Raw genomic sequence first — 20,809 nt, forward strand, 5'->3', positions numbered from 1 at the left:
TTGCAATTGGGATTGTTGAATTCCCAAGCAATAATCCAAATATATATACTGAATGGATCAAAAAGTATGTAAATCGATTAAATCCGTCTCTGCCGTAAACAAGTGTAACATAACCTCATTTTTCCATGTCTAGCACTAAATTTGACGGAACGACGGAGACAAAGGTAATAATATATTAACAAAATGACACAATATCTACCGCCAAACCTTTTGGCGTTATTCGCCTCACGGGATCCAATACCGTTTATGCCGCCGGTGGACAAGTTGCCACATGAAAAAAAATCACGAGGGTATTTGGGCGTAGCCAATTTCATGAGCGACTTCGAAGACCCAAAGGACACACCACCGCCTAAAACAGTGGAAACGCGCCAAGAGCGACTGGAAAGAAGGCGTCGCGAAAAGGCTGAACAAGTCGCATATAAACTGGAACGTGAAATTGCTCTGTGGGATCCAACTGAGATTAAAAACGCTACAGAAGATCCATTCCGCACTCTCTTCGTAGCGCGCATAAACTACGACACCTCCGAGTCTAAACTTAGGCGCGAGTTCGAGTTCTACGGGCCCATCAAAAAAATCGTGCTTATTCATGATCAGGAGTCAGGTAAATTATGTTTTTATGCATTATTTTATATCTAATTATGCTTTAATGATTAAGGGAATAATTTTTAAATAAAATATGTTGTATTCTATATCGTACTCCAGGTAAACCCAAGGGCTATGCTTTTATTGAGTACGAGCATGAACGGGACATGCACGCAGCGTACAAACACGCCGATGGTAAGAAGATAGACAGCAAGCGTGTTCTGGTGGATGTTGAGCGTGCTCGAACCGTTAAGGGCTGGCTGCCACGTCGACTGGGCGGCGGCTTGGGCGGCACACGGCGAGGTGGCAATGATGTGAACATCAAGCACTCCGGCCGCGAGGACAATGAGCGTGAGCGTGAACGCTATCGCTTGGAACGTGAGCGTGAGGATCGCGAGGGTGGTGTTCGTGGCGGGGCCAACAATGGTCTCGATGGACGTGGCGGTCGGGCTCCTTACGGCGGAGCTGTGGGCGGTGAGAGGCGACGCTCGCGCTCCCGAGATCGCAGAGAACGCGATAGGGAACGCGGCGCACGTGTCGGTCGCTCACGCAGCCGGTCGCGCGAACGACGAAAACGTCGTGCCAGTAGCAGGGATCGTGACTATGACGATTTCGATGGACGACGTGACAGGCGCGACAGGGACCGCGATCGCGATCGTGAGCGTGAGAAGAAAAAGAAGCGCTCCAAGTCACGCGAACGGGAATCATCTCGCGAACGGCGTGAGCGCAAGCGTGAGCGACGAGATAGGGATCGGGGAGGCTCTGATCGCAGTGGTGGCGGCGATCGCGATGTCAAGGAACGTAAACCAGATTTCCGTGAAATGGACATGATTAAGATCAAGGAGGAGCCTATTGATGACGGTTATCCAACATATTCGATGAATGACTATCAAAACACGTCCATCAAACGTGAACTGGACGATGAGAATGAGGAGAAGTATCGGCCACCTGCTACTCATCATAATATGTTTAGCGTGCCTCCACCGCCGATACTTCCACGCAGCAACAATCCCGATAATGGTGGCCAAAATGCCAGCGATCCGACTTGGTGGCGTCAGTGAGAGTCCTGTCCATCGACAGAACAGCAATAATCAATTGGTAATCGAGTACGATAACAATTTTCAGAATTTGTTTCTTGTAATCCTGCGCTGGTAACACACTATTATTATAATTGTAACAAATCCATTATTTGGCACAATCGATAACGTCGATTGTTTTTACTTATTTATTCAATTGCAATTTGAAATTTAAAATTCATAGCGAGTCAGCCAGTGGGATGATAAAGTTCGGAATCATTGATGCGTAAGACAAGCTGTAAGTCCGTTTTGAGCTGGAAGCACTTTCAGTTGCTATTTTTAATTAATCTTGAAAGCAAAACACAAAAAAAAGCAGTAACAAAACTAAAAAAAAAAAAAAGAAAAACGTAAATCAACAAAATAATTGTGCATAGCTTAAATACGTTTAAATATGTAAGTAAATCTTAACAATTGAAAATGAAGAGTAAGTAAAAATAAATCAGATCAACATGTGTTTGTTTCCCCACCTTTGGTAAGGGGGTATAAGGGAATGCTATGGTATATGGTATATGGTAAATATTAATATATGAGACTATCCGGATTCCGAGCGAGTACTGATTGGTTTGTTTTGGTTAAAACATGTTTAAAATTAATCACAAACAAAACACAATTCTACTATAAAACTGTGCGCTAACTCGTGCCATTTTGTTTTCTTTATTTTTTGCAGTTTTCAATATTGAAAATCTGAAAATCTGTATATTGAATATATACGTCCAGAGTGTGAAAACAAATCATAAGTATTTCAACAAACATAAATTAGATCAAAAAATCCCTCAGAACAAAAAAAAAAAAACAAACAAAAAAAAAACAAAACCACTCAAAGCCTTGACCCATTAGAAACCTATGAATAATCAGGTAATTCTTCTCTACACAAATCTCACTAATCCTTGCGTTTACCGTTTTAGGCCAACACTAGAAACGTGATGGCTCCGCTTATTCAATTGGTGTACCATAGCTCTATCCAAACCTGGGTCTGTGAGTAAGTTCAAACCGGTTCAATTTCTTTCGAAATATCTGACGATTGTAAGTTGTTAAGTGAGCTGGTTTGTTGGTAAGATTTCTTTCCAAAGACATAATTTGGTCAAAATGAAATTGAACAAGAATCCAAAGAATATATATATTTAATGAAGTATATATTCTTTGATCTTGATGGGGATGAGGTATGCCCCATAGAAATGGTTATATATCAAGTTGATATCGTTGTAATCATGTTTCGATCTCGATCTTTTCAAGTACGTTTCGTTTGGTGATTGTTTGTGTGGCACCTGTTCTAGAGGACCACACACACAGGATAAGCATAAAAAAATATATTCTGAAACGGCATCAGGTTTGTTATTGGTCGTTATTTGGCGCCTATAACTGGTAAATGTCCCTCTATAGCGTATTCTCACGTGTTTCAAATGTTGTAGAACATAATCTGCATAAGGTGAAAAACGGAAGAACTGTAACAAAAAGAACTATAATCTAAGGGGAAATGATGAAAAGAGTTCAGATGGTTCAAAAATTAGCTTTGATTCATTTATGTGGATCCTCGGAGCTCAATTTTCAAAATATATTGTTTCTTTTGGAGTGTTAAGCAATGCATATGTGGGACTTTTTGAATTTGCATTTGAATGATTGTTGCTCGAAAATTAAAAAGTTTATTGATGTGCTATAACAAAACTTCAAAAACAAAATAAAGTATTTTATACAAGCTAATAAAATTAGTATTCATTTTATTATTTTCTAATAACAATATAATCGGCAAATTAGAATATAATTAATCAATCGGGAAGTGATACTCTGTGCAACATTTTGGTTCGACACAACAATTAAATTATGCGCCGATAAATTTGCTATCGATTGTGAATCATACTGTTTAATTGATAATTGATATATCGACGAAATAAAAAACAAATCAACCAACTATAATTTGGTTAACTACCATAATACCACTAATACAACACATATATGTATATATAGTGAAAAATTGCTTGGCACATTCAAATTTAAGCTTAGGAACAACTGTGTTCTCTGGCCAGTGATTGAGGACTTTCGAACAAAATAATTCTATTATGTACCCGCAACCTAATTTTTAAGATATGACTTCTAAAATTCACTAATAATAATAATAATTGTAATATTAAAAGAATATAACAATATTCTGTAATTTGCTTGTCCCCATTTTTTTTATTTTTAATATTGACACATGCAACACTGTCAGTCCGCGTCGTTGGTAATTTTTAGTGTATTATTTTGCTAGTAATTTTTGCCGTGTGCGAATAGGGAAACACTCAAAATACAACCATTTTTTGGCGTGTGTGTAGCTAGCGCAAGCCGCTTGGTAATATAAAAAAGAGGGAAGCGAGTGGTGAAACGTATAAAAAAGTAAGAAGAATTAAATTTCAGTTGTAGTTTTGAAGTGAAAAACAACAAATATATTATAAATGGTGAATATTCATTAATTTCTGCGTATTCTTTACATTTAATGTACAGCACGCACGCCCGGCATTATTGCATTTTACATTTGTGAATATCGTGAAGCGCATACATAGCGAAAAAAGAAACATGTCTGACGAAAAGAAGGGAGGTGAAACTGAGCACATTAATCTGAAAGTACTTGGCCAGGATAATGCGGTGGTCCAATTTAAAATTAAGAAACACACACCTTTGCGAAAACTAATGAATGCCTATTGCGACCGTGCCGGACTCTCCATGCAGGTGGTGCGCTTCCGTTTTGACGGCCAGCCCATCAATGAGAACGATACCCCAACCTCACTAGAGATGGAGGAGGGCGATACTATCGAGGTGTACCAACAGCAGACCGGCGGTGTTTATTAAATATATACTTGTATGAATGTAGTTAAGCTAGTTACTTTTCATTTTAACGACAAAAGCAGCAACAAAACCAACAGCAACTGCTACAGCAATAGCAGAAGCAACAATAAATAAGCGAGCATTATTCTACATAAATAAACAAAAAGAAAAATATCAATTCTGTTCTTGTTCCGTTTCATGTTGTATACACATGAAATGAAAACAACTAAAGGAAGTGTCCCCAACATACATCTAAATATTTGCTAAAAAGAAACAAAACAAAAACAAACAAAAAACTGGAAAATAAAGCATTTTGTAAACTATGATTTAAGATTGATTCATAAAAGAAATTTGTCTCTTTCATTGGCATTGGTGGCTAAATTGACGATGGCGCGCATTTCCCGCTTTATATTCCTTGGACGCACGCACACAAACACACGAGAAGTGCTTGTAACATGGTGCAAACGTGTATGTATGTGTGTTGTGTGATGTTTCAGCGTTGTTGGTGCACACGGACACAATTCGTGTACAGTACAGCAACTGCGTTTATGTGTGCGTGTGTGTGAAAACGAGTATACATACACAATCGAAGCAGACAGATGTCTGTCCATGTGTACGATAAAAACATGAACTGTTCATTATTATTACATATACGTATTTGGGTGGAAATACGTAATGAAATGGGCATTATACTATCTGCTCAAAATCTAGCTGTAATTCGGCATAATAGTAAAGATCTACCAAACATAACCTCAAAATGCATATATGGAATATATGACGTCATCGCGTACTAAATGTACGTATGGTTGTGTTTGAAAGGGAGGGATTAAAAAATAAGTAACAAATCGATTTCAAATTTCATAAATTTATAAAATTTAGAGTAAAAAATAGAGAATTCTCAACCGTCTTTGTCGTAAAATTAAACTTTTTAATTTTTAACGGAAATAGATTGTACGGGCATAAATATTGTCAATTCTTATTCTATAATCAAAACTTTATCATGAAAGGCACCAATCCCATTAATAGTAAAATAAAAATATAACACAATTTAAGTTAAACCCATTCCTTCGGATTTCGCAGAACCATTAGTAAGTCACCCTCCTTGGACGTAGCTTTTGGTTCGTGCATATATTCCCAACGGGCGTGCAGCGGCAGGGACATTAGGATGCTCTCGTAGCGGGCACCGGGAGTATAGAGTCCGAATTTAGTACCACGATCATAGATTAGATTGAACTCCACGTAGCGGCCGCGTCGTAGCAGTTGCCACTCGCGCTCCTTGGTACCGTAGTCCGCATTCTTGTGCTTCTGCACCAACGGCAGGTACGATGGGATTACGGCACGAGCGCAGCTGGTTACGAATTTGAAGGCGCCGTCCTGGTTGGGCTCGTCGATGTCATCGAAGAAGATGCCTCCAATGCCACGCGACTCGTTGCGATGCTTGATGTGGAAGTAGTCGTCGCACCACTTCTTAAACTTTGGATAGTAGGAGGTGTTATGCTCATCGCAGGCGCTCTTCAGCGTCTTATGGAAATGGCGGGCATCGCTTTCGTCCAAGTAGTAGGGCGTCAGATCTGTACCGCCACCGAACCACCACTGCTTTGAGCCATCGGGCAACTCCACCTCGAAGTAACGATAGTTAAAGTGAATGGTCGGCACATGGGGATTACGCGGATGGATGACAGCGCTGACGCCGCTAGCAAAGAATGGCAATTTAACGTTCTCCGCCAGATCTTTGCCTCTTGACCGCATCTGCTGAACGGCCGCTGGTGGAAGGGAGCCGGTCACAACCGAGACATTGACGCCAGCCTTCTCGAAAACGTCGCCGTCTTGCAGGACACAGGTGACGCCACCACCACCTTCCTTGCGCAGCCAGCGGTCCACTTTGAATTTCTGGCCATTGAACTCTTCCGATTCGAGTGCACGACAAAAATCAGCTTGAATCTCCATGATCATCAATTCCATGCGATGGCGCATATTGTCTTGATCGGACAACAAAACAGCTGAGTCCGTAATGGGCTCAGCCATGAATTTGGATACGTTCAACTTTCGGTTGACCTTTGCTGCTTCGGCCTGTGCGTACGTGACCGATGCGATGGTGGAAAGGCCAAGCCCAGTGCCAAGCAGGAGTCCATGCAAATGCTGGCTTTTCATGCGGCGTCCAAGCTGAAAGGTGCCCAGCGCCACGATTGAAATTGTGTGTCGTAAAGCATTCATATTTAATTTAATCTATTGCATTTACAACTGTTTTTATGTTACGAACAACACTTGTTATCTATGTGTCTTCTTCTTGCACCGGCATTTAAAGCCAATTGATAACATAGCTATCGATGATACATACTTCGATGATTAATCACAATAAATAAATAGCCGGCATGTTTCGATAAAGAACAGTTACTTTTTATTATCGTTTCTTCATCCACGAGCCGAGTTTTTTCGCTTGCCTATTTTTTATAATATGGATTTCGATAGCGACTTTAATGAACTGGTATTCAAAATGAAAGTCAATAAAACACTACATTCTACTATTTCTTCGGACTCGCCGCTCTCTTCAAATGAAACTTATCCTGAGCAGGCAACTCAAATTTCAAATTTATTTGATTCAATTGGAAAGCCGAGTGAAATAGCCGAGGATCAACATATATCTAAATTATCAACTCCTTCACGATCTAGGGAGTCGTCTAGAATTTTCCAGTTTACAAATATTATGATATCCATCGAAGACGAAAGCCTGGGTTTAAGTACACTGAGCGATCGCGACATCAACAGTCCACGGACACCAATTAATAACTCTTCACCACATTATGACCGAACTTATCGTTTAATTAATCAGAAATTCCGTCATATATGAGTTGTTGAATTTTCGTTTTTATTATAATTATTAAGATTATCAATTGAAATAAAAGAGAAATGAAATTGTTTTTCGCCTACTCTTTGACTACTTGTTCGTACCTCTGCAGCCCTAAAGAATAAATGCCTAAAGTATCGATTTTAAAATTACCCGTCAATTTACCGCGCGTCGATGCTTACTCGTCGATGATCGATTCATTTGAACGGAGGCAGCTGCACGAACGCTATTTGTCCTTTGCAATTATAATTTCTTCCCCAATTTATGTGAGTAAATTTCCAATTTTCCAAATTTGTTCATTGTGTAATACATTGTTATTTGTGTTTATATACGTTAACCTCCTATAAACAAAAAACGCAGTCGAAATGTCAGGCCTGGAAAAATTTCAAGACAATCCAGCATGGCGTCAAAAGTTGCTCAAACATTTGCTCACGGATCGGTAAATACGTCAATATATGTATTACTGTAGAGTGGATGAAAAATTAGCTCCAGCGTAGCATGAATAAACTTAGAATGCGCTGCAGATCAATATTTTGAGTAAAGTAGCTTTGCATTTAGTCGCAGGCACAAAACAGTATAGAATAGTTTGATCATATCACAAAAAAAAAAAAAAAATAAATAAATAAATAAAATAAAATAAATAAATAATTAAATAAAATTAAATAAATTTAAAAATAAACATAATCGAATTTAATTTTAATTTAAAGGCCACGACCAGCTGCACCTAAACCACAAGAAGAGTCATTCGATCGTCGTCCTAGTGTGGGTATTGTCTTGGATTTTCCGGCTCTAATACAGGCTCGCAAAGCTGAACTGGAGCTGAAGCAGCAGCAGCAGCGCGAGAATAAAACTACTTCATCAATGGATTCAGAGAGTGGACAGCAATATATGTTCCCACTCACGGAGAATACAGCCAAACAAATGGCCGATGACAGTTTCGATGCTCTCGAGCGCATGTGCGATAAGACTGCCTCCGACCCAGACAGCACACTCTTCCAATATTTGAACAGCGATGATAAGGAACAGGTATTGGCTACAGCCAAGAGGCAATGCTCGCGTTCAAACATATGTAAGTCTATTTAAAGTATATGTTTATAAGCTCATCAGGGATCTAGTAAATGATCTGAATTGCAGATTTAATTCTATATTCTTTAGCTAAGACTAAAATCTCAATTTGCTTTGCAGCTGATGACTTAGAAACGGAGTCTTTGCGCCGTATGCTGGCGGATGTAGCTGATCAAGCTGACTTGTGCAACGAGAGTCCACTAAAGAGTGCAGAGTGCACACAGTTGGAGGATGTTGAGGCGCCATCACGTTTCTGGGATAACGATTCTATGCTCAATGCCACCGATTCACATTTTCCGCTAAAGACAGAGACATCGCCCGTCAAAATGGTCGGCCTGTTGCGCCCTTCAACCATACTGGAGGCCAATGAGGCCGATCTCACTGGCTTGCAATCAGATGAGTCCTGCTCTCTCAACAGCAGCTTTCTGACAGCCAAGACGTTGAGAACGGAGCTAGGCTCTGCATCTGGCTCTAGTTGCTACGAAACGGCCGCTGATGATTCATTGGCGAACAGCTCGAAAGATGTTACAGAGGCAGCAGCGTTGAACGTTGATGACTTGTTTTATGCGGCCATAGCCAAGGCTAAGCCACATGGCATATCTAAGATCGAGCAGGAAGAGCTGCTGTCTGATATGCAGGAGACTTTAATGGATATGGCACTCAGTGATGCGGCAGATAACACTATCATTGAATTGTCATCGTCCAGCGAGAATGAAGAAGAGCAGGATGGAGAGCGCAACGAGGCGAGCAGGGAAAGCATTAAACAGGAGGAATGCTCTCTAATTGATTTAGATGATGAGGAAGATAAGGAAAACAAGTCAACACGTTTGAATGGCACCATAGAGGAAATGGATTACATGTTGAAAAAAGCTCAAGAATACATGGAAACTAACAAAACCCCACAAGAATCATCAGAGCAGCAACCAGATTCAAACATAATTCATTTGCATCAGAAAACAAAGTCGCCGCATAAATTTATCAGGCCCCAAAATAAATGTGAGCCAATGTTACCCGAAAAGCCGCTGCCGGCCACTGGCAGATTGCGGCATAAAATCAATATGAATTATCTGCCAACCGAAAAGTTCTTCAACGAACCCATCTTGCGTCGCCTCGCAAAGAGTCAGACAGATAATTTTGCCCATATCGTCAGTCCCATACGTGCCTATACACAAAAATCCAGTAGTGCGCCCCTGATGAGCATATTCCGGGCAACATCAAATAATCTGAGCGACACGCAGCTGGAGGAGGAGAACTCACTGATATGTCAGCTGAAGAGGGGCCAGGCAGCCGCCCTAGCAGGCAAGGAAGCAAAAGTTAATCCAGAATACTTTAATCCAAGTGCTCCATTTCTGCCCAAGAAGGCATACATATGTTCTAATTTGCAGCAGGTGAGTCGAATAGGGATGAGTTGCATAGATATATATATATGTATGTATTATTATAGTTGAACATTTGGTTGAGGAGGGAGTAGGTTAATAGGACTATTCAAATTTATGGGCCTTGAATTTTGATATGAATTATTGTTTCTTAATATTAATATACATATTTATCGCGCATCCCCAATCCTCTAAAAAATCATTTTCCATACCCTCCCCAGGTCGTTGATGAACGTACTCCCTTGGCGATGCCGAGTGTGTCGCAAATCCAAAACTATTTGGATTCAGCCTCCGACCCAACAGTGGTGCGTCACGATGGCAAGATAAAGACGCCTGGCAAGAGCTGTGCCACCAACCAAAATAAATCGTATATACCTCGCCGTGTTAATCAAAGTTTGGCAGATTTGTCGCTGGCCTCCGGCGACGTCTCCTTGCACACTATAAAGGATGCTAAGAAATTTTAATTATTTTTGTTGAAAACATGTTAAGAAGAGGAGGCGTTTCTATATGGAATTCATAACAAATGCATAAAGCGAATCGCAATTAGTTTTTTAATTTAACAAATAAAGATTACGACTTAAAACACACCTAGTAACAATTAGTAACTAGTAAATGCCATCGATTGCTGTGTGGGTATGTAAGAAGTTTATAACTTTTTACCCTGGGGCCCTTTCCAGGCACGATTCACCTTGGATTCAGTTGGTCTGCCCAATTCCGTGCATATGTAGCGGCCCACTTTAATGAGTTTATCCAGATTGACACCCGTATTCATACCCATTCCGTGCAGCATATAGACGACATCCTCAGTAGCTGCATTGCCGGATGCGCCGCGTGCATAGGGACAGCCGCCCAGGCCAGAGACAGAGGCATCCACAACTCTTATACCGTACTCCAAGGAAGTCAGAATGTTCGATAGCGCCTGGCCGTACGTATCATGGCAGTGCACGGCCAGTTGCTGTGCAGGTACGGCGCGTGTCACCTCATCCAGCATCTTGCGCATGCTACCTGGAGTTCCCACGCCAATAGTGTCGCCCAGCGAGATTTCATAGCAGCCCATTTCATGCAGCGCAGTTACCACCTTGACCACAGCCTGGGGTGGCACAGCTCCCTCGTAGGGGCAGCCTACCTAAAAGAGAATTTAATACTTGGAACACTATTTTAGAATGTTTCAACCGATTTTACTCACCACAGTGGAAACGTAGCCTCGCACGCGAACTCCATTTTTCTTAGCAGCTTCGAGGACGGGCTTGAAGCGCTCGATTGCCTCTGCCGCTGTACAGTTGACATTTTTAAGCGAAAATGCATCCGAAGCGGCGCCAAATACAGCTACTTCCTCGGCGCCCGCCTCTAAAGCACTCTCAAATCCTTTCAGATTTGGCGTCAGCACAGGATAACTAATGCCTGGTGCACGGCGTATGCCACGCAAGACCTGCGAATTGTCGCCCATTTGAGGCACCCATTTAGCACTCACAAAACTGGTGGCCTCAATTGTTTGTAAGCCCGTTTTCGACAACTGATTTATAAGCTCAATTTTTATAGCAGCCGGCAGCAATTTGGGCTCGTTTTGAAGACCATCGCGTGGTCCCACCTCCACAATGCGCACGTTATCCTGCGACAGCTGGGACATAAATCGTGAAGATCTGCCCTAAAATTTGTTTGTTTTAATACTAATTGTATCCATGGATCATGAGGACTTACAAGGAAAGACCATTGGAATAGAGGACGCGCCAAATATCGTGGTATTATCATTATGGATAAACAACTTGTTACGTGCAGTGCCTCTTTAACACAGCGAACAGCTGTTGCTTATCAGAATGATCTGCACAAACCGATAACATGTTCTAATTTATGCTGAGAGTTGATAAGATAATTATAAATATATTGTGTACCAAAAACTTATTCGTCTATTAAAGAAATCTGTTATTAAGCTGCATTATAATAAAGTTTATGATAAATGTAATAAAATGTATATTTGAAATCAACGTGAATTGGCGCTTGTCGGAAAGTATCGATAATGTTACGAATATCAGCTGATTGCATTTACTTTAATCTTTGCTCATCTCTAGTGCCCTTGAATTTAACGCGCTTACAATGAAAACAGAAAAAAATCAACAAAATGAAAGCAATGAAAACAACATAAAAGATGAGAATGATGATAGTGATAGCGACGACGATGACAACGGCGACAGCGAGGATGTGTTCCACTTTGAAACAGAGCACCTGGCGTTGCGTGGCAATCAATGCTACAGCAATCTTTTGCGCACCATAGCCACGCTACAGGCGCAACGGATCCGCGTCCACCAGCAAATTGAGGAACTGGAGAAGGCGCGCGATAACTACCTGGAGAATCCGCAACTTCTGCTGGACAGGTTGCGCAACAACGAGCCTTTGATATCGCCCCATTATTTAACTACGCTTCGTCTACCTGAGTTGCCCACATTAATGGTAAATTCAGATGTTAAAATCGAGGCGCCTGCGGTCAGCTCTCAACCGACTGAGGAGGACAAGAATAGTAAAAATGGCCATAAGAATCAGACTCGATTGTGGACAAATGAGGAGCAGCGCCGCCTGGAGCAGCTTCTCATTGAATATCCGCCCGAAGAGGTGGAAATGCGGCGATTCAGTAAGATCGCCAAAGCTCTGGTAAATCGCACGCCTCAGCAGGTGTTCAGCCGGGTGCAAAAGTACTTTCAGAAACTTCATGATGCCGGCATGCCAGTGCCTGGCCGTTTACCCAAGTATCGTCGCTCGGGCGGCCCACCACGTCCGAAGTTCAGCGTGCGCCGCTCAACATTTTTCCCGGCACAGAATATAGAGATACAAATGCCCGAAGACGAGTACACTTTGGATGATCTTGTGCCTGTCGCGCCATCACCACCGCCACCATCACAAATAAAAGTTGAACCAAAGCAGGAACCCGATACACTTGAAACGGAGACGCGTCGTCAAAAGTTGCTGCAGCTAAAAATACTAACAGCCATACGAGACGAAAAGCTGCAAACAGAGGATGGCTACAGTCCAGATCCATTGGCACCCAAGTGCGCCGAATGCGAGGAGTCAGCCGTGACGCGTAAGCGTTGGCATTGCAACAGTTGCTATTGTTATCTCAATTTATGCGGCGACTGTCTGGCCCATCAATTGGTCACCGAACAGTTTGAGCACATGAGCCATGATGTGGTCGAGGAGCCTGAGATATAATGTCAATCACCATACTCTATTTATAGATCAAGTTTGTAAATATGGGTTTATGCAGTTGCTTAGATAAGTATTAATAATGTTAAGGATGTAGTTGATAATATAGAAGTATAAATAATATGTGTACACTGAATATTGAAGTCCGGAATATAATCATATATACATATGTATATATATTTTAGCTAATCTACCATTGATTACCAAAATCAATAAATATTTTGTCAAATGCAACGACACAAAAAATTATTTATTTATTTATATATAATGCGTTTCCTCTAAACGCGGACATAAAATATTTACATTTTTTTTATATTTGTGTATTTTTTTGTATTTATTTATTAATTCAAATACGCACTCGCATTGCTTGAATATACACGAAACTTGAGAATACCAGCTCACCCATAAAATTGAAGAATTTATTGTAAATTGCAAATCGGATTGGAAATGCCGTTTATGTACGGTTCATACATAGATGTGGCTTGTACACAAACTGGAATTGTAAGGAGAAAAACCTACATTAAACTAAAGTCTTATCCGGTTACCCCCCAAAAACGAGCTAATTCTTTGGTTAAGCGCGTTTGCCCTGGCCCAGTTAGATCGTTCAACTCTTGACACGCGCCGCATTGCGTTTATCCTCGATCCATTGCTCAATCTCCTGCTTGAGCGCCACATTCGACTTGACCTTGTCCATGGTGAGGGGTTCGCGATTGAAGGGATCGGTCTGATCGCTCAGCAGATGGCGAGCAATTGTGGACCGATCAACGGTCACATTGGAACTGGGCAGCACCACCGGATCGGTCATGAGCGTCGATATAATTGGATCCAGATACTCTTCGGGAGCATCGGCCAGCAGTTCCTGCTCCTCCTTGTAATCGTTGCCCATTTTCTGCACCTTGGCCGCAAATTCGGCCATGTCCCCGATTAGCTGACCTCCGCCGATGCGTATTAAGATGTTTTCGGCATAGCCGAAGAGTTGATCGCTGTAGGAGCGGCCATCCTGCGAAACGGCCAGGCAGAAGCTGTTGTCAGTACTTAGGTTTATATAGATGTGTGCTATCTCCAGCACCATTTGTGCCGGATCGAACTCGAACTCCTTCTTGTCCTTAACCTTGAACCGCTCGCGCTGAGGCCCCACCAAATGCAATAGAAAATAGTTCAGCATGGCCGCAATGCGATCCACCATGCTGTTGTGGCAGAATATGCTTTTGATCTCGCTGGTCAGCAACTTCAGCAGATTGATGGTGTCACGGCCCAGAATGTTGTCGAAACGTGCCAGCATGCCCAGATGGTGCAAGTTGGTAGTCTGCTGCTGTCGCTCGTTGTGTGATAGATTGTTCCACTCGCCATTGTCCTGAGCCTGCTGCAGCTGCTTGATCTGCTCCAGATTGGAGAGCGACTCGTCCAGCAAGAATATAGCATCATTGATAAGCAGGTTGATGAAGCGCAAGAAGAGCGGCGGCTCAATGGCCTCCATGCTGCTCTCGGCGTCCCTGGCCAGTTGTCTGAAGCACTCGACGTGCTCCTCCTTGGTCCACAGGAACTCCATGATGGCGTACATTGGCCGACGATAGTTGAACTTCTGTTCGAACTGCACCGACTGTCCAGTCATTTCGATGCTGACGAACACATTGAGCAGACTGCGCACCACCTGCAGGCGATCCGGATGGCTATCGAAGACGTGCGTGTTGAACACCTTGCGATTGCTAGCCGACATCTGCGAGGGCAGGAGAAATTCCAAGGCATCTGCCAATTTAGCGCGCAAATGCGGATTCTTAACCAGCTCCGAGCTGCCCATAAACAGCAGAATCATCTTGAAGAAAGCATCGTGCGAACTGGTGTGCAGCTGTATGAACTGATCGCCGGGAAAGCTGCGACAGAAATTCAAATATGCTGCAATATTGTCAATGATATTCTCCGGCACTGACTTCATATACGGCGCCACAAACGGTGGCGTCTCCGATAACAGTTCCAGATTGCGCATCAATTGCGGTGCAAAATCCTTTTTGTCCAGCGCCGCCTCGAAGCATTCGCGAGGCAGCATTGCAATCTCAGTCAGCCAAATGGACGACGCCTCAAAGAACTTGAGTATCGCCGTGTCATTTTCCGGCTCGGCCAAGCCATTGCGAATGCAGAGCACCTGTTGCATCTGATCCTGCAGCATGCGAAACAGATTCTTAGTCAAATCATTGTTGGGATCACTGGCTGCCACATCCTGGTAAGCAGTTTGGGTGTTCTGCAGCTCGCGCATCATGCGAGTCAAGCGTTCAATGCACGCTCGATTACCCAACTCGAAAGCCTTGTGCGTCATATAGAAGATTTCGGTGATAAAATTATACTTTTCCGCTGTCAAACGTTTCTCGCCCTCTTCCATGGGCAGCAGGCAGGTTTCCTCATAGGCCTTCAGCATGTTGACGCCCTTAGTCAGGCGATCCATTATGTCCGAAACAGCACAATAAGTGGGATCTACCAAGAGCACCTGCAGAGGGATTTCATATATATCAAGGGACGCTAGAGGAGGTTATATACAAGTACCTTCAGGGCAGGCGAGCAGAGTGGCGCACACAGACGCATCAGCACGGCGCTAAGACTGGTCATAAATGCATCGCTGGCAGTGCTATGTACGGTCTGCTCCAGGTTCAAGTTTATGGTGCTCCAGAGATGGCCGCGTGCCACATTCGCATCCAGACAATTGGCAATCCATTGCAGTGTCTTCTTCTTGGTTGTGGATGATTGTACCAGCAGTTGTTTAATGAGCGTGAACATGGCCTGCTGATGATGTGCCAACAGCTGCCAGAGAGTGGGATCCGATTGCTGAGAGATCAATGATATATCGCGAAAGAATTCATAGGGCGCCGTTTGTGTCTTGGGCATAATTGATATGCACAGCAATTGGCCGAACAATGTATCCATATACTCGCCACCTAAATCGAATGAATATAAATATTTTGTGGATATATTGGAATCTCTGAAGATTTACCTTTAGCCTTTGGATTGGGTGTTGTGAAGTCAATGAGCAGTTCGCCGAGCACACTGGCGCGTTTCTCACGCACAAAGAAACCAAATATCCAGAATATATTCTTTCGTATTGTAATCAAATTGTCCTTGGCCAATTGTTTCTGCAGGTCACTCAGCATGGGATAGAATATGGCCTTGAGAGATCCCAGCGCTTCCAGAGGTTCAACTTCTTCTAGCACTTTACCCACAACACGTACCAGAAATTCCTGGGTACTAACATCATGCTCGTCCGCCTGCTCGAATAGCTCCAGCCACTGGCTGGAAAAGGATTGGGGGGCAAACAGATCTGGCTGACGCATGCAGGTGCTGGCATTGTTTAATATTAGGTCAAGTATTTGATTGCCATGCTTTTTGTCCTGTATACTGCAAGTGCGTTGTAGTTGCTCCCATCTGGCGAATGCACCGTGCAGATAGATCATAGCTCGTTTCTCCAGCGCTTGCTCCTGTTGGCTTTGATTTACCTGTTCAGCTGGTAGTAGATATTTCGTCGTGTCATCCAGCATTAAACGTTCGAATAGGGCGTGTGCAAGCAGATCAACGCAAAGCGTATCCTCACTGCTATTGTCTGCCACGACGACATCGGCCAGACAAAGGATCGTCTTATTTCGACTGGTGTCCACATCTTTGCTCAGTGTAAAGAGCAAAATTGATTCGATCAGCTGCTTGGAAACGCCATTGGCCTCGGTACCCTGCTGCAGCAGAGCTGCAAAGGGATTTTCGGTGTCTCCAACGTTGGACATTGTTGCGACCTGCATTGTGTTGAATGATTAAGTTTAACATTAGTATTTGTTTCTAGAATATTTACTATTAGAAATTTGTAAATTTTCTGCTACCTGTCACTGTGTCACTATGCCAATTAGCACAAAAATCGAGATATCGAATACAGTTATCGACATAGAAAATACTCTTAATACTAAAAAAACAGTATTTTTATATAAATTGGAGTATTTTTATAAGATTCTTTTGAAATGGTCGTTGTTTTTTATTTTTGGCGAAATTCCAATTAAAAATTCAAGGCAACAAAAGATTTTGAAACCAGTTTATTCAGTTAGTTGAAATGTTAATTTATGCAAACGGTTTGCTTTTGAAAATATAAATAAACAGATGAGTTTTCTCAATGAATGGCTTAAAAATTTTAAATTTAAAATATTTAATCGTAAGTTTTATATAACAAAACTCTTGTTGCTTTGCAGTAATACTTAAGTAAAATAAATAATTATAGAAAACTATGAAAGATTTTACATTAAATAAGGCTCAATCAAAAATATAATTTTTCATAATTAATTATGCATGTCATACATACCGTAAAATTTAAAAATAAATTATCAATAGCTGATTTCCTCAATTAAAAAAAATAAAATCAAAAACAAATACAACATAATACAGAAGATGCACTCGAGTAACCTCTATCTATTATCAGCATTCATTTAATTGTTAAGTCATAAAGAAACGAATTGAGTAAATTAGTCCGCCAGTAACATTTAAATAATTAAATATGACGTCGACTATTCAATAAAATTGGAACAAATAAAAGTCTAGCTAAAGGAAGGGCGCAGGTGCATGCACTTAAAAATGCAAGTGTGCATGTATATATATACATATATATGTGTATGGCTAAATCCAAAGCCAATTAAGACAATCAATTGTCGAAAAGCCACCCACTGCAAATTATATGTGACTAACGGCGCCTGGCACTCAACATTGCAAGTAAATCGTTGCTTCCTACCCCGTTGAGCGTTTGCCATTAATACAATGAAAACAACAATTGACTGACTAACAGCTACCCTAAGCCCCATGACGAGCGTTTTAAGTATCTGCGTGTTACATATGCACCCAAACATACTGAAATACGCACACACACACACACTTGTGGGGGGCCACGTATGCCTTTAGCTTTACTTGTTTGTTGCTGTGCTTCTTCTTCCCCAAAACTGAGGTAAAAATTGGGGTGCTTATTGATGGATCGATTCAACATTTAACGGGCCATTGCTATCGATAACTTGAAAAAAAAAACTTAATTGGATTAGCTTTATTTAATCTAATTGGATTAGATGTGATTAGACTAGCTTTAATATGAATGCTGAATTCGACGAGTTAATGTATATGAGTATACAGACGGATGAATGGATAAACAGAAGGACGACTAAGCATAGAGAGGACATAGAGAGACAAAAACACAAAACAGACAGCTCAATCAAATCTATGTAGATCAACTAGACTATTAATGCTGATTACCTCTTGGTGACTTGAGCGCAACCAATATACCCTCAAGACCCCACTTGCAATGGGAAACAACAAAAAGATTTCGTGTATCGTTAAATCGACTTCTGATCAACAAAAGTAAACATTTCGAAGTTCGTTGATTTGGTCGTTTGTTGTTTTTCCTTTTGTATCAGTCGGTGCTGCATTTCCAAACGGTAAACACGCGTGCTGCCGGCGAAAAATTTATATGAAAATCGCAACTGAAGCGTTTTGTGATAAAAAAAAAAAATCACCTGAGCCGAATTAAATCAAATCAAATCGCTGCACTATATTATATAAAAAAAAGAAGAATCGTTTGATAAAATTATAAAATATTTTTAATTTTCTCACTTTAAAAATTATTGTTAAAAATTTCGCTCAAGTATTAAATTAAGTGAATTAATTAAAAAGCTTTAAGTATTCCGTTATGATGTGTTAAATCAATAATAATATATATTATCTATAATAATTAAAAATTTTGTTGCACTTAGCGAAACAGTTTGAAATTTAAAAATCAAGTAGAATGATATATATACATATATATATTTTTTATTTTTATATTTTTAATGTATAATAAACTAAATGTAATATAATTTAAACAAGAATATCAGTATTCGTACCATTGTGTATATATTGACTTATTGGATTTTAAATATGGTGAAATGAAAAATAGGAAACGCAGGGCAATTTCAACAATTTGAATAAAAGTAGAAAATATTTATAAAATGTGTAAATGACCATATCAATTTTGTATAATATAAATCAATAAAATATGAATGCTTAAAAAATTAAAAAGAGAGTTGCTAAAATATGGCAAAAATAAAAAGCAATCAATTATAAATAGATATGTATTAAAATAAAAGTGTTGATAAAAATGTAGATTACAAAGTTATCAAATGAAGTGCATTTAATGTGCGGGCTGACCTGTCGTATGCGTGATAATGTTAAAAGCCACAACAAACAAACGCAATATGTATACAATGATTATTATTGCTATAATCGATTCTATAATCTCTGTATTTATCAGGCATATATATACTTAACAATAAAGTGTCATTACCGATTTCTTTGCTTCTATTGTTCCGCCAGCCATGAACACATTGCGTATACGCCCCTTGAAGCCGGCACTGCAAACGATTGCTGTGCAGGAGCTGAACGAGGTGCCGCAGCGTGTCATCGACGATGTGGAGACGCTGAGAGATTGGGTGCTGAAGCAGCCGCATTTACAAGGTTGCACCGAGCATCAGTTCCTGCTGGCCTTTTTGCGCGGCACCAAATTCAGCCTGGAGCGTGCCAAGCACAAATACGATCGCTTCTATACGCTACAGGCCTCCATACCGGAGGTGTTCAATGAGCGACGCTTGGCCACAGATCCATTGGCCTTGGACATTGTGCGCTCGGGGTGGGCAGACATCAATATCTATATCTATACATATATGTCTCTATCATCCTGATCCATAGCATCCTGCTGCGTGTACCACAGCATGAGGAGGACACGGGTCCTTGTGTGACCATCATACGCGCTGGAAGCTACGACACGAGCAAATACAAGTTCCAGGACATTATTCGCGTCGGCTCCATGTTCGGTGAGATTATGATGTTTGAGGATGAGAATGCCACGATTTCGGGCTATGTCGAAATCATGGACATGAAGGGTATCACGGGCACACATCTATTCGCCCTGCAGCCGGAGTTGCTGCGCAAGTTCTCGACCTATGCCGATGAGGCGATGCCCACACGGCAGAAGGCCATCCACTTCATCAATGTGCCGCCAGCGTTTGAGGCCGGCTTCAATACGCTCAAGTCGTTCTTTCCCGCCAAGATCAAGAGTCGAGTGAGTTGACCTATTGTATAGTATCTGTATATATCCAATCCATATATATTTATTTATTTGCTCAGATTTCCGTGAGTTCCCATCCGGATGCCATTTTCAACCTAGTTTCGCCTGATTATTTGCCCGCGGAATATGGTGGCACCCATGGCGTTATGGCGGACATCAGTCACGCCATGGAGTCAAAGCTCACCGCCTATGCACAATATTTTCTGGATTCCCAGCACTTTGGCTGCGATGAGAAGTTGCGCGATGTGGACAGCCGCCCACAGGACAAATGCTCCACGTTCGGTGCAGTCGGCTCATTTCGTAAGCTGGAAATCGATTAGATCTTGGCCAATCAGCAATATAAATAGACTAAATTAGTTTTACAACTGGGCTTTACAAGTTGAACTCTTTGATTCCGATATTTATGGGCAATGTTAATCTTATCGCATAATCATGTTATGAATAAATTGTCCGAATTTGGATTGATATTAAATTATGCTTTCATGCTGTATTGAAGGGGTCAACGTTTTTTTTTTTAAAGATAATTAGTTTTTAAACTACATTAATCACATTGATTTAAAGATTAAGCTGTACCCATTTCCCTAAGGCTATACAAAAGTTCCCAATATGCGTTTACTATGCGACTCTCATTAGCCTATGAAATTCTTGGTTCTTCTAAGAGCAGACTCTTTTGCTTCGTTTTTCCTAAAAATTACGAGTTTTGAGAAAAGTCTTGAACTTAATTGGCTGCTTAACAACCAATAGAAAACCTGACAATATACATTTATGGCATTAGCTG

At 41.3% G+C, this 20,809-nt stretch overlaps 8 protein-coding genes across 16 annotated transcripts; 5 read left to right on the forward strand and 3 right to left on the reverse strand.

Annotated features, from left to right (window-relative positions):
* Positions 1-183: 183 nt before the first annotated feature.
* snRNP-U1-70K (small ribonucleoprotein particle U1 subunit 70K) lies at positions 184-2,102 on the forward strand. The gene is made up of 2 exons (XM_018003141.2): positions 184-601; positions 703-2,102. The coding sequence occupies exons 1-2, from the start codon at positions 184-186 to the stop codon at positions 1,641-1,643; spliced, it is 1,359 nt and encodes a 452-aa protein (XP_017858630.1). The 3' UTR covers positions 1,644-2,102.
* A 1,762-nt stretch (positions 2,103-3,864) lies between these two features.
* Sumo (Small ubiquitin like modifier) lies at positions 3,865-4,804 on the forward strand. Its single transcript, XM_018003151.2, has 2 exons — positions 3,865-4,025; positions 4,134-4,804. The coding sequence occupies exon 2, from the start codon at positions 4,206-4,208 to the stop codon at positions 4,476-4,478; it is 273 nt and encodes a 90-aa protein (XP_017858640.1). The 5' UTR covers positions 3,865-4,025; positions 4,134-4,205; the 3' UTR covers positions 4,479-4,804.
* Positions 4,805-5,361: 557 nt separating this feature from the next.
* Positions 5,362-6,668, reverse strand: Coprox (oxygen-dependent coproporphyrinogen-III oxidase). The gene has a single exon (XM_018003143.2). The coding sequence runs from the start codon at positions 6,666-6,668 to the stop codon at positions 5,508-5,510; it is 1,161 nt and encodes a 386-aa protein (XP_017858632.1). The 3' UTR covers positions 5,362-5,507.
* A 756-nt stretch (positions 6,669-7,424) lies between these two features.
* Positions 7,425-10,327, forward strand: sip2 (septin interacting protein 2). 3 transcript variants are annotated; one of them, XM_018003134.2, is made up of 5 exons: positions 7,425-7,566; positions 7,654-7,738; positions 8,007-8,368; positions 8,485-9,752; positions 9,962-10,327. In XM_018003134.2, the coding sequence occupies exons 1-5, from the start codon at positions 7,425-7,427 to the stop codon at positions 10,202-10,204; spliced, it is 2,100 nt and encodes a 699-aa protein (XP_017858623.2). In that variant the 3' UTR covers positions 10,205-10,327. The 3 variants fall into 3 exon arrangements, with proteins under 3 accessions (XP_017858623.2, XP_017858625.1, XP_089320150.1); XM_089464024.1 differs by having other exon boundaries at positions 7,428-7,565; positions 7,660-7,738; XM_018003136.2 differs by lacking the exon at positions 7,654-7,738 and having other exon boundaries at positions 7,427-7,565.
* On the reverse strand, positions 10,269-11,583 carry Hmgcl (hydroxymethylglutaryl-CoA lyase). The gene is made up of 3 exons (XM_018003147.2): positions 11,439-11,583; positions 10,927-11,385; positions 10,269-10,866 (listed from the first exon to the last, which is right to left on the reverse strand). Exons 1-3 carry the CDS (start codon positions 11,487-11,489, stop codon positions 10,387-10,389), a joined length of 990 nt encoding a protein of 329 aa, XP_017858636.1. The 5' UTR covers positions 11,490-11,583; the 3' UTR covers positions 10,269-10,386.
* A 92-nt stretch (positions 11,584-11,675) lies between these two features.
* Atac1 (Ada2a-containing complex component 1) lies at positions 11,676-13,473 on the forward strand. The gene has a single exon (XM_018003145.2). It carries the CDS (start codon positions 11,832-11,834, stop codon positions 12,936-12,938), a length of 1,107 nt encoding a protein of 368 aa, XP_017858634.1. The 5' UTR covers positions 11,676-11,831; the 3' UTR covers positions 12,939-13,473.
* On the reverse strand, positions 13,338-16,918 carry Ube4A (Ubiquitination factor E4A). Of its 4 annotated transcripts, none has more exons than XM_018003133.2 (4): positions 16,784-16,918; positions 15,913-16,699; positions 15,468-15,856; positions 13,338-15,411 (listed from the first exon to the last, which is right to left on the reverse strand). In XM_018003133.2, exons 2-4 carry the CDS (start codon positions 16,688-16,690, stop codon positions 13,537-13,539), a joined length of 3,042 nt encoding a protein of 1,013 aa, XP_017858622.1. In that variant the 5' UTR covers positions 16,691-16,699; positions 16,784-16,918; the 3' UTR covers positions 13,338-13,536. The 4 variants fall into 4 exon arrangements, with proteins under 4 accessions (XP_017858622.1, XP_089320129.1, XP_089320130.1 ...); XM_089464003.1 differs by having other exon boundaries at positions 16,756-16,838; XM_089464004.1 differs by having other exon boundaries at positions 16,781-16,805.
* A 29-nt stretch (positions 16,919-16,947) lies between these two features.
* On the forward strand, positions 16,948-20,503 carry LOC108610820 (retinol-binding protein pinta). 4 transcript variants are annotated; one of them, XM_089464027.1, is made up of 4 exons: positions 16,948-17,106; positions 19,281-19,593; positions 19,653-20,025; positions 20,091-20,503. In XM_089464027.1, exons 1-4 carry the CDS (start codon positions 17,055-17,057, stop codon positions 20,349-20,351), a joined length of 999 nt encoding a protein of 332 aa, XP_089320153.1. In that variant the 5' UTR covers positions 16,948-17,054; the 3' UTR covers positions 20,352-20,503. The 4 variants fall into 4 exon arrangements, with proteins under 4 accessions (XP_089320153.1, XP_017858637.1, XP_089320155.1 ...); XM_018003148.2 differs by lacking the exon at positions 16,948-17,106 and adding an exon at positions 18,075-18,367; XM_089464029.1 differs by lacking the exon at positions 16,948-17,106 and adding an exon at positions 18,732-18,898.
* The last annotated feature ends 306 nt before the right edge of the window (positions 20,504-20,809 follow it).

The sequence above is a fragment of the Drosophila arizonae genome, chromosome 3, assembly GCF_054131065.1.
Source record: "Drosophila arizonae isolate 15081-1271.41 chromosome 3, UAZ_ARI_1.0, whole genome shotgun sequence".
Lineage (NCBI taxonomy): Eukaryota > Metazoa > Arthropoda > Insecta > Diptera > Drosophilidae > Drosophila > Drosophila arizonae.

What these genes read in the sequence shown, in the direction of transcription:
- LOC108610820 (XM_089464027.1), top strand. Translation starts at nt 17,055, where the DNA reads ATGAGTTTTCTCAATGAATGGCTTAAAAATTTTAAATTTAAAATATTT. An exon ending in TAAATTTAAAATATTTAATC is followed by an intron (nt 17,107 to 19,280) that starts GTAAGTTTTATA and finishes TTGTTCCGCCAG; the next exon opens with CCATGAACACATTGCGTATA. An exon ending in CCGCCAAGATCAAGAGTCGA is followed by an intron (nt 20,026 to 20,090) that starts GTGAGTTGACCT and finishes TTATTTGCTCAG; the next exon opens with ATTTCCGTGAGTTCCCATCC.
- sip2 (XM_018003134.2), top strand. Translation starts at nt 7,425, where the DNA reads ATGCCTAAAGTATCGATTTTAAAATTACCCGTCAATTTACCGCGCGTC. An exon ending in ATGCTCGCGTTCAAACATAT is followed by an intron (nt 8,369 to 8,484) that starts GTAAGTCTATTT and finishes TTTGCTTTGCAG; the next exon opens with CTGATGACTTAGAAACGGAG. An exon ending in TATGTTCTAATTTGCAGCAG is followed by an intron (nt 9,753 to 9,961) that starts GTGAGTCGAATA and finishes TACCCTCCCCAG; the next exon opens with GTCGTTGATGAACGTACTCC.
- Sumo (XM_018003151.2), top strand. Translation starts at nt 4,206, where the DNA reads ATGTCTGACGAAAAGAAGGGAGGTGAAACTGAGCACATTAATCTGAAA.
- Atac1 (XM_018003145.2), top strand. Translation starts at nt 11,832, where the DNA reads ATGAAAACAGAAAAAAATCAACAAAATGAAAGCAATGAAAACAACATA.
- snRNP-U1-70K (XM_018003141.2), top strand. Translation starts at nt 184, where the DNA reads ATGACACAATATCTACCGCCAAACCTTTTGGCGTTATTCGCCTCACGG. An exon ending in TATTCATGATCAGGAGTCAG is followed by an intron (nt 602 to 702) that starts GTAAATTATGTT and finishes ATCGTACTCCAG; the next exon opens with GTAAACCCAAGGGCTATGCT.
- Coprox (XM_018003143.2), bottom strand. Translation starts at nt 6,668, where the DNA reads ATGAATGCTTTACGACACACAATTTCAATCGTGGCGCTGGGCACCTTT.
- Ube4A (XM_089464002.1), bottom strand. Translation starts at nt 16,705, where the DNA reads ATGCAGGTCGCAACAATGTCCAACGTTGGAGACACCGAAAATCCCTTT. An exon ending in ACCCAATCCAAAGGCTAAAG is followed by an intron (nt 15,857 to 15,912) that starts GTAAATCTTCAG and finishes CATTCGATTTAG; the next exon opens with GTGGCGAGTATATGGATACA. An exon ending in TCTGCTCGCCTGCCCTGAAG is followed by an intron (nt 15,412 to 15,467) that starts GTACTTGTATAT and finishes ATCCCTCTGCAG; the next exon opens with GTGCTCTTGGTAGATCCCAC.
- Hmgcl (XM_018003147.2), bottom strand. Translation starts at nt 11,489, where the DNA reads ATGATAATACCACGATATTTGGCGCGTCCTCTATTCCAATGGTCTTTC. An exon ending in TATTCCAATGGTCTTTCCTT is followed by an intron (nt 11,386 to 11,438) that starts GTAAGTCCTCAT and finishes AACAAATTTTAG; the next exon opens with GGCAGATCTTCACGATTTAT. An exon ending in GAGGCTACGTTTCCACTGTG is followed by an intron (nt 10,867 to 10,926) that starts GTGAGTAAAATC and finishes ATTCTCTTTTAG; the next exon opens with GTAGGCTGCCCCTACGAGGG.